This window comes from Antrostomus carolinensis, unplaced genomic scaffold (genome assembly GCF_000700745.2).
Source record: "Antrostomus carolinensis isolate BGI_N321 unplaced genomic scaffold, ASM70074v2 scaffold37115, whole genome shotgun sequence".
NCBI classification, from domain to species: Eukaryota; Metazoa; Chordata; class Aves; order Caprimulgiformes; family Caprimulgidae; genus Antrostomus; species Antrostomus carolinensis.
Window position 1 is genome coordinate 6,247 of NW_010317704.1, and position 9,945 is coordinate 16,191.

At 40.6% G+C, this 9,945-nt stretch overlaps 1 protein-coding gene across 2 annotated transcripts; it reads left to right on the forward strand.

Annotated features, from left to right (window-relative positions):
* The first annotated feature begins 6,824 nt into the window (after positions 1 to 6,824).
* On the forward strand, positions 6,825 to 9,466 carry SLC5A3 (solute carrier family 5 member 3). Of its 2 annotated transcripts, none has more exons than XM_029085130.1 (2): positions 6,825 to 7,922; positions 8,031 to 9,466. In XM_029085130.1, the coding sequence occupies exons 1-2, from the start codon at positions 6,949 to 6,951 to the stop codon at positions 9,088 to 9,090; spliced, it is 2,034 nt and encodes a 677-aa protein (XP_028940963.1). In that variant the 5' UTR covers positions 6,825 to 6,948; the 3' UTR covers positions 9,091 to 9,466. The 2 variants fall into 2 exon arrangements, with proteins under 2 accessions (XP_028940963.1, XP_010166980.1); XM_010168678.2 differs by having other exon boundaries at positions 6,825 to 8,940; positions 9,020 to 9,297.
* The last annotated feature ends 479 nt before the right edge of the window (positions 9,467 to 9,945 follow it).

The window sequence follows — 9,945 nt, forward strand, 5'->3', positions numbered from 1 at the left end:
GGAAGTCCTAAACAAGCTTAAACTGTCTGGTTTTATCTTTATTTTTTTTATTCTCCCTAGAAATTCTGTGAAGAATTTCTTCTGAGTATTCTGCCTAGTTGTGTGGTGACTGACACTTCCACTACTCCTTTCTAATTCCTCAAGTAACTCCTGAAGTCTGTACTCTCCTAGCCAAAAATCCTCTTCAAATGGGGTGAACCAGCATGTTTTTCTGGGCTAGTAGTACGCCAGTTACATCAGTTCGTGCTGAATAGTGATAAGCACCACAACTGGATTGCATCTTTGTACCTTGTAGCTAAAGAAAATGGTCATCTTCAGTAGTGGTAGTGATTTTACAACAATTTTTGATGACTTGCTTCTAATAGGGTGATAACATTGTCCTATATGTCCAGAAAACTTGATTATGTAGTACCAAATCCTCTACAGAAATCAAATACTTGCATGTTTATGCTTGTTTTACCCATTCTTTTGCTGTTGCTGACGAAGTAATTAATCAAACTAATATAGGTGGCTGTGAAAATGTTTGTACTTCTGAACTTTAGATTGCCACAAGAAGGAATCAGTGTCCCTCAGGCTCAGTGTCCCTCTGCAGCTTCCAACTTAGTATGTCAGCTGACATCGTGACACACTTACCTGCCAGGGAAAAATCTGCCTGATGCTGCATGATGCCAGAATCTTCTATTTTTTTCCTACCTCAATGAAAATGGATTGCTTTCCCTCTTTGCCCTGTTATGCTCTTCCCTTAGTTACTGTTGCTCATGTGCATTCTCAGTACCTGCTTTCCTCTCCTGCTTCCAGTTCCTATGTAGAAGGAAGAACGTTGTCTGTCTGCAGTTGCAGAGAAAAGCATGGGTTTCTTGCTGAGGGATGGAGCTGCTTATAGCAACAACCTGTCTTTGGGCATCTGAGTCTCTAGTAGTCATGGGCTTGAGTTATGGCAGAGGCATGAATGTTTCTGCTTATTTGCTGGGGAAGAGTGGCTCAGTTCCTCAGTCAGCAGCAGCTGTACTTTCTGCTTTCTTCAGAGAACTCAGATAACATCTGTCACTGGTGTAAAAATAAGCCAATTCTTTGGGCTGGCAGAGGGAAAAGGAAGTACTTACCTACGTATTTTCTTTAAATTAATAGTCACTTTAGCTTAAACTTAAGCTGATGGACTAGTCTTTCTTAAGACCCAAGTAAGATGACTATAGTATGTCTAGGTAGGCATGGAGAAGATAAGATAGTTTTTCTTTCTGGTATCTCTTTGTTTTAACAAATAAAAAGGAACTTTCTATCTTCTTTCTTCTGCCCCAGCTTAATGCCCCCTGCTTCCCCTTTAGGTGTTTGGAGTTTTTGGAAGAACAGTGGAAGCAAATAAATCCACTGTTCCTGATGGAGTGCTGGGAACTGACTCCTGGGGAAGGAAACTATCCAATGTGAATGCCACAGGCAGTGACATGAAGTGGCTTGCTGAGGCACTGCTAGTGATGTAGGTTTCAGAAAATAGGCCATCTTCCTCTTGCTTTGCAGTTCAACAGTACTGTAGCTTCTGATGTGTTTAAGAAGTACTGAATGAGCGCTGCAGTAAAGCTGCATCTTCTTTCTTCTGCCTCTTTTTTCCTTCCCCTCCTTAATTTGTGACTTGGTGGGACATACATAGGTATACACTTGAGATGGGAGAAAGAATGGTTAAAACCAAAACCAACTACGTTGTTCTACTGCTCTAACACTGTCAGTTTGAGTCCCCTTCAGCTTCAGTTGCCCTTACAGTACTCCAGTTCCTACTTATGTAATGGTCCACAGTAGCATTGCATTTCTGACTCACAAACACAGTGTAGTACTGTTTCTTCTGCTGAGCTGCATGCTGTCAGGTTACTTATTTCTTTCATGTCTCCTTCAGCAGTCCTCTAGAAAAGAATTGAGAAGAATGTATGGTGGAGCAAGCTTCTCTTTCTGATGCTGCAGTAAAATGAAGACCAGAACTGGAGCGGTTCCTGAAACCCCAGACAAAAATAAGTGCATAATATGTTCGTAACAACTCCTTTGAGTGACTGACTTGAGCCTTGCACCTCAAATTGGACTTGGATGGTAGTGATGATGTATAGAGTTGCCTCTGCGGCACCTGTGTTCTTCAAGGCCAGCAGAAGTGTTGATGCAATACCACTTTGAGGCAGCAGAGCACGTGTGGCACACAGGTTAGTCAGGTCACTGCTGGTTCAGGTAACTTGTAAATGTGGTGCTTTTCTAGACCAGCCTGTTGAGCTGCTGGGAATGCCAGACCAGACCTTAACTCAAGTTACTTGTTAGGTGCTACAGGTCAGCTTCTGCCTCTGAGTTTTCCTGCTTCCTATGATGTAACTGTGTTTGTCTCAGGTAGGACTCCTGCCTGGCTCCTCTGCCCCAGCTCCTGGTTTACAAGGGAAAATCATGAAACTGTGGTCCTGGTTGCTTAGGGCTCTGTTGAGGAGCTGGCAAGGATAGTGCCTGCTTTCTCAAGGGCATGTACTACTTAAGGATAAGTTGATATATATCAGTAGTTCCACGAAGAACATTTGTGCTCCTTTTTTTTTTGTGTTCTAGAGTGTTGCAGTAAATAGAACAAAGCTTTTTCCTCCTTTTTTTTTTTCTTTTTTTTTTTTTTTTTTCTCTGAGAGAGGGACTCCCTCAAACAGCCTTGTGTTTACTGTGGAGCAGTGGACAGGTAGGAACTCACTTTCGTGTCCGCAGCAGGTAGTCTGCAGCGTGAGCAGGCCAGACAACACACTCAAGGTGTTGAGTGTTGTACAGGCCTGCTCAAGGCTTGAAACTTTTATTCTTTTTTTTTCCAGGAGAGATATTGTTAATATTTTCTGTTTAGTTATTGAGCCTGGCAATCTGGGTACACTTCTTCCATGCAAGTGAATTGTTCAGTCGATAAAATGCTACTGGTATGAGTTAACATACCCCTGCTTGAAGAAGGTGGAGAAAAAACACGTTGTTTCTAAGAACCTCAGAACTACTTTGAAGTCTGTGAACCAAGTTAAATATATACTTAATTTGCTAACAAATGATAGGAGTGGATGCTGTGTGATGTGTGGGCATCTGCATCCTCAAATTAACAAATAAAAACAAATAGCTACTTTAGGGCTGGAGCAGTTTGATTCTGGTGTATTTAAAGACCTGTCTTATTAGAAAAGCACCGTGGAGAAAGTTTTCCTTTAAAACAATGGTACAAATTTCTCTTAAAAATCCCACCCTAAATCTGCTTCATGTTATCTCATATCTCTTCAGGGAATTGCTTGAGACTTTTTTTTCTTAAAGGAAAGGCTGCCTGTTGGAAAGGCATATGCATTGTTTCACCAAAGCTGTAGCCCTCTATCTTCAGACAAGAGGGAAGCACATTGTTTTGTGTCTTTGATATGATCCAGCCTGAAAACAGCCTTAGGGGGAAAAAAATTCACAGTCCTTGGCAGCAGTGCTGTCTTTCTGTCTTTTTTTGTGTCAGTGCCGCAATGTACGCTGTTCTAATAACTTAAGATTAAACTCGCATGAGGCGTCTCAAAAGTCCTTCTTAAGACTTGAGGTCATAACTTGCTGAAAAGTTCAGAGAGATGAGTCTCATTTTTGTAATGAAAAAAATTTCCAGGGTTATTTTCGAATTAGGTCTAATTAGAAACTGGTACAAGAAACTACTTTAGTACAGTAATTTAGTGACAGTGCAGCAAATTTGTAGCGGCTACTGAAAACTTTCTACCTTCCTACTCAAGTAAGCTGAACCCTGCAAAATTCAGATGTTGATTACAAAGGTGATGGTTCAAGTCTCTGTAGGCTGATTATTTCAAATGCATGGTCTGGCTATCCCAGTGGAAAATGCTCAAGAAAATTCATGTGGTGTTTATTTTGGTTAGAATGAGCCCATAGTAGTTTGGCCAGTATCCTAATTGAGAAATGTCACAATTTATTCAAGGGCAGCTGCATCTTCTACTTACACACTTTTCAGAGGGAATGACCGTGCTTGTAATAGTCAGTCATACTATGAGCTGAGTGCCTTGGATCAAATAGATGTAGTTTTAACAAATATTTTAGATTTATGCATATTACTATACAGTATAGTTTTGCAAGGTTATTGCTTAACCTACAGGGAAGATGTTGGGAAATGAACTAATGTTCAAGTCTAACATTTTTTGGTGACAGAGTAGGACTATAGAAGAGGGAAACTACTGGTTATTACTATTTCTTTAGCTTGCCCATTTTGCTAATTTTCTGTATAGTAGTCCTTCTACTGTGTCTCAGTAAACTATCTTCTTTCCCTTAAAATATTTATAGTTTTGATATAAACATTATAATGTAGTTGCAATTGAAAATTTAGCTGAATTTAGTAAAAGATGCAACACTATGAAAGTATTACTCAAAAGTGCTTAAAACTAAGAATAGCACATTATACTTGCGTCTGGTGGCGTCATATGATCTGAAGTGTTTATAATTTTGTGTTGGATTAAACTAGTAGACTATTTAACTTCTGCATTTGTGAAGTGGGGATACACGTGAATTCTTCTGTGGAAGAATTTAAAATACATCTGTGGTTTGAGGCTTATGAACATGATAAATTTAGCACGCTACTGTAATCAGTCCATTTTCTGCCATGTCTCCGTAGTCTCTCATTATTGGCTATAGCTCCAGCAGAAGAATATCTGTATTCTCATGTGGGTTTGTGGTGTTGGTGGGGAACCCTGATTATCTGTTTTTTTTTTTTTTTTTTGGTTCTGAGCTACTCTTGAAAAACAGCCAGCTTGTATGAATAACACAATTGTGAATTTCTCCTTAAGGCTGAAGTTGTGGCTTGCTGTTTTTAAAAATACATTTGCCTTAATGAGAAGTGCACATTCTGACATCAGCAGCATTGCTGCCTTCAGTAATGCACAGAGTAAGGCAGAGGGGGGAGTGTGTGTGTTTTTAACCTTAACTATAGTTTTTGTTACGATCTGAGAATTTTTTTTTTTTTTAACAAAATGAATATGCTACAGGGCTGCTGAACAGGAAACCAGCCAAATACTAGAATATGTTATCTAGGTGTTTTTATTAATCATAGATGAATTAATAAGGAAATGGGAGCTTCAGCTTGATAGTGCCAAAACGCTTTTGAAAATGAAGTGAAAAGGGGAATGCCTGAAGATGATACTTGTAAGATTTCTAAGGCTGATAAACCTTATGGTCAGAACAAAGAGCCAGTGCTTTTTGTGCCTGTTACCTTTACTAGTGGGTGGTAAAGAGGAATGGAGTCAGACCCTGTTCCTTAGTCTTCTGTAGTAATTTTGGATACTAAAGATTTGTGTTCTGATCTTCAAACTAAACTGGTTCTTTGCTTTGATCTTCTTTTCCCTTGTTGTCCCCATTCAGTGTAGGAAGTAGACGAATCTTATGTCCAACACTCTCTAAACCCATTAAATGGTTTTGAGTGGAAATAGGTAAACAATACCTCCCAAGGCCTAAATATGAGATAGAAGCATCCTACCTCCCTGACAGAGGTAGGAGCCAGTGTGCAGCTCTTCAGTGCCCTTTCCTTTCCCACATGTCCAGTTATCTGCCAGCAAGTCTTTTTATTATCCCCTTCCCTCCTCTTTGAGCACTTCAGTCCTGCTTGCCTAAATGAGTGCCTGTTTCCTGACATGCTTTGGTAGAATTTGTGATTTTGGGGTTCAGGAATAGAATGGTAGGGTGTGTTCTGCCTCAAAACCTTCTGCCTCTGATGTTAATGTGATTCTCTTCATGCTTGGATGCAAATGGACGGTGCTGCGAACAGTGCTTCCTGGCATCCTAGTAACTGACTGCTACCAAAATCCAACTGGTGTTCCCTTGTGTGCCTAGAGTGCTCCCAAATATCCTGAAACCACATGGGTGTGGGTATCAAAACCTACATGTCAGACAGAAATACCCTGGAGATGGATGTCAGGTGTAGTTTTGCTTTTGTCACTTGGTTGAATGGGACTTTATTCTTCACGTAGATTAGACAGGGATATGTATGAAGAGCATTTGGAGTAAAATGTAACCCTGTGATGATCTGTACCCCAGACAGGTGCAAACTTGTCTAAAACCTGCAGAATAACCTTGATTCTCCAGCTGATCTTAAACTTCTGTTGTTTCTCAACAGTGTTATGACTTCACTTTGATTTTAGCTCTAGCAGCCAGCTGGTGTCTCAAGTGCATGCTTGTGATGTCAGGATCTATCAAGATTTGTGGAGTGCAGTGCTAGAGCAATTAAGGAAACGACTAGCAAGGTTAATGCTCCTTAGCGGTTGCTTCTTTCCCCCCCACCCTCTAAGATTGCTTGAAAAAGGAAGGCCTGTTTAGTGACTTGAGAAGTAGACTTGTGAGACTAAAGAAAAATAAAATGTATTTTTGTTCCTTGCCTTGTTCTGGGGAATTCGGGTTATTTAATACTCCAGAATTGCTGCGTCTCTTAAGGTACCTGTAAACATTAAAGCTGACTTACAAAAGGCATTACTACTTAGTTTTACAGATATGTAATGACGTTTATTATGGATTGCGTAAATGCAGCAGGAAGTATAAGGGGGAAAAAAATCTGTGGTGTTCAGTCATTGTTTTACTAGATTTCAAATTTTTTCTCATTACTTCATGAAATTCTTCTCTAATTCAATCTTTGTCTTTTGTCTTTGCTGCCTTGCAGGGTTGGTACAGTAGGCCTCACTAAACTTAGCTGCAACTAAGAATTTCTCCTACATCAACTGAGTTAAGGCTGATGCTCTTGTGGAATGTGGATTAAAAGTGCGTGCTAAGTTCCAAATTTCCATTTGAGAAGCGGAGAAAATAAATGTACCACTACCACCAGCATCAGGACAGCAAACCAAGGGACAAAGAATTTGATCCACAGTGTTGATATATGTTAACTGGTTCACGTGTTGCTTAAAAGACTTTTGCTGGGGGGCGAGAAGTGGACGTCAGCTGTGTGAAGTCATTTTGTTTACAAAAATGAGGGCTTCTTTGGAAACAGCAGACATTGCCATTGTGGCACTGTACTTCGTGCTGGTAATGTGCATAGGTTTTTTTGCCATGTGGAAATACAATCGGAGCACCGTAAGTGGCTACTTTTTGGCAGGGCGTTCTATGACCTGGGTGGCTATTGGTGCATCTTTATTTGTGAGCAATATTGGAAGTGAACATTTCATTGGGCTCGCAGGATCTGGAGCAGCAAGTGGATTTGCAGTAGGTGCGTGGGAATTCAACGCCTTAATGCTTTTGCAGCTTTTAGGATGGGTCTTCGTCCCAGTCTACATCCGGTCGGGAGTATACACCATGCCTGAATACTTGTCCAAGCGTTTTGGAGGGCATAGAATTCAAATATATTTTGCAGCATTGTCTCTAATTCTTTATATCTTCACCAAACTCTCGGTTGACTTGTATTCAGGGGCACTTTTTATTCAAGAATCGCTAGGTTGGAACCTCTATTTGTCAGTTATCCTCCTTATTGGAATGACTGCACTGTTGACTGTGACTGGAGGTCTTGTGGCTGTCATCTACACAGACACCCTTCAAGCTCTGCTTATGATTATTGGTGCCCTCACACTTATGATCATAAGTATTACGGAGGTTGGTGGGTTTGAAGAAGTTAAAAGAAGGTACATGTTAGCGTCACCAAATATTACGTCTATCTCGTTAACCTACAACATTTCCAATACCAATTCCTGCAATGTCAGCCCAAAGCCTGATGCTCTTAAAATGTTGCGTGAGCCAACAGATGAAGATATTCCCTGGCCTGGATTTCTGTTGGGACAGACCCCAGCTTCTGTCTGGTACTGGTGTGCTGATCAAGTCATAGTTCAGAGAGTTTTAGCTGCAAAAAACATTGCTCATGCCAAAGGATCCACTCTGATGGCAGGCTTCTTAAAGTTGCTGCCGATGTTTATTATAGTTGTCCCAGGGATGATTTCACGAATACTGTTTGCAGATGATATTGCCTGCATTAATCCAGAACACTGTTTTCAAGTCTGCGGGAGCAGAGCTGGATGCTCTAACATTGCCTACCCACGTTTGGTGATGAAACTTGTGCCGGTTGGTCTGCGGGGACTGATGATGGCCGTGATGATCGCTGCGCTGATGAGTGACTTGGACTCGATATTCAACAGTGCCAGCACCATATTCACACTTGATGTCTACAAACTCATTCGGAAGAGTGCAACTTCTAGAGAACTGATGATTGTAGGAAGAGTCTTTGTTGCTTTCATGGTAGTTATAAGCATTGCCTGGGTCCCGATAATTGTAGAAATGCAAGGTGGTCAGATGTACCTTTATATTCAAGAGGTAGCGGACTACTTGACCCCACCAGTGGCAGCTCTGTTTCTTATGGGGATCTTTTGGAAGCGTTGCAATGAACAGGGGGCTTTCTATGGCGGAATGGCCGGGTTTGTTCTTGGAGCGATACGGTTGATACTGGCATTTATCTATCGTGCTCCGGAGTGTAACCAGCCGGATACTAGGCCAAGCTTTATCAAAAACATCCATTACATGTATGTTGCCACAGCTCTGTTCTGGATCACTGGGATTGTGACCTTTGTAGTAAGCCTCCTCACGCCTCCGCCTACGAAGGAGCAGGTGCGGACAACCACTTTCTGGGCCGTGAAAAACAGGAACGTAAAAGAGAACGCTGCGAAAGGGGAGCTGTACAAAGTTCAAGAAAAGAGCATCCTCAAGTGCAATGAAAACGCTAACCATATCATTCCAAATGGCAAATCAGAAGAAAATATTAAAAATATTAAGCCGGAGGATATCAATCTTCTGGTTACTTGCAGAGATGACAGCAACCCGGTGATTTCTGTGAGTCACTCTGAAGTTGAGACACCAGTTGATTGTTATTCAAATGGACAAGCGGCTTTGATGGGGGAGAAAAAGCGTGAGGAAGAGACTGATGATAGAGAGAGACATTTGAAATTCATAGATTGGTTCTGTGGCTTTAAAAGTAAAAACATGAACAAGAGAGCTGTTCGGGAGATTGAGGAAGAGACTGTTTGTTTACAAATGTTGGAAGAGACTCCAAAAGTTAAACTATTACTAAATGCTGGACTGGTCTGTGTTTGTTCGCTTGGAATATTCATGTTTGTCTATTTCTCTTTGTGAGTGAATAGTGAACTTTTAAGGGTATGGCTAAACATACAGAAGTTGATACAGGTCTCTGGAGATTTTGTTTGATTTTTTTTTTTTTTCTTTTCAAATAACATAACCACAACCCAGGCATTGTTTACGCTATAATTGTAAGATCAACTCAACTTTAGCCTATTTAGAGACCATTTGAGACTTGTCCTATCTGCTGAAGGCAGAACATGTTGTGTGGTGTCTTTTCCTTTTTTCCCTTTTGTCTCTTTTTTTTTTTTCTTTTCCACTTGCAGTACTAACCTTTTGTTTTCTCCATGTGTACATGTATAAATATACCAAAGGCAGGCAGGTTGCTGTGTTTGAAGTCAGGCAGTTACAGAGCTCAGTCAGCATTAAGGTGAAGATTTAGTGGAAGGTGTCGCTGCTCACTGCAGGGGGGTTGGAACTAGATGATCTTTAAGGTCCCTTCCAACCCAGACCATTCTGATTCTATAAAATGGCAAGTAATCATCTACTGATGTGTAAAATCTAAATGATTAAAGCTGTGTTGAAAGACATTTTTTTTTTTAATATAAATTTAGGGCTGCAATGCACATCACTGTGTAGTCGTTCTTTGCAACTAGCTGTATTACCTTGGCTAACTTAGCACTTCTTAATTTTGCTCTCTGCTAGTTTTTCAGTTTCTTGTTTCTCTTACAGCAACAACAGGAATATATTTTGTCTCATCTTGTAGCACTTCAAACATGATAGCTGTTAGTAGCTTGCTGTCTTTTTTTTTATCTTAGTAAGAAAATTATTGTCTTTTGATTTTTATCCACTGTAAACTCACTGAAAAGTTGCTGTATTTAAAAATAGAAAAGGGGGGGGGGGGAGGGAAAA

What these genes read in the sequence shown, in the direction of transcription:
- SLC5A3 (XM_029085130.1), top strand. Translation starts at nt 6,949, where the DNA reads ATGAGGGCTTCTTTGGAAACAGCAGACATTGCCATTGTGGCACTGTAC. An exon ending in ATTTCACGAATACTGTTTGC is followed by an intron (nt 7,923 to 8,030) that starts AGATGATATTGC and finishes ACTTGTGCCGGT; the next exon opens with TGGTCTGCGGGGACTGATGA.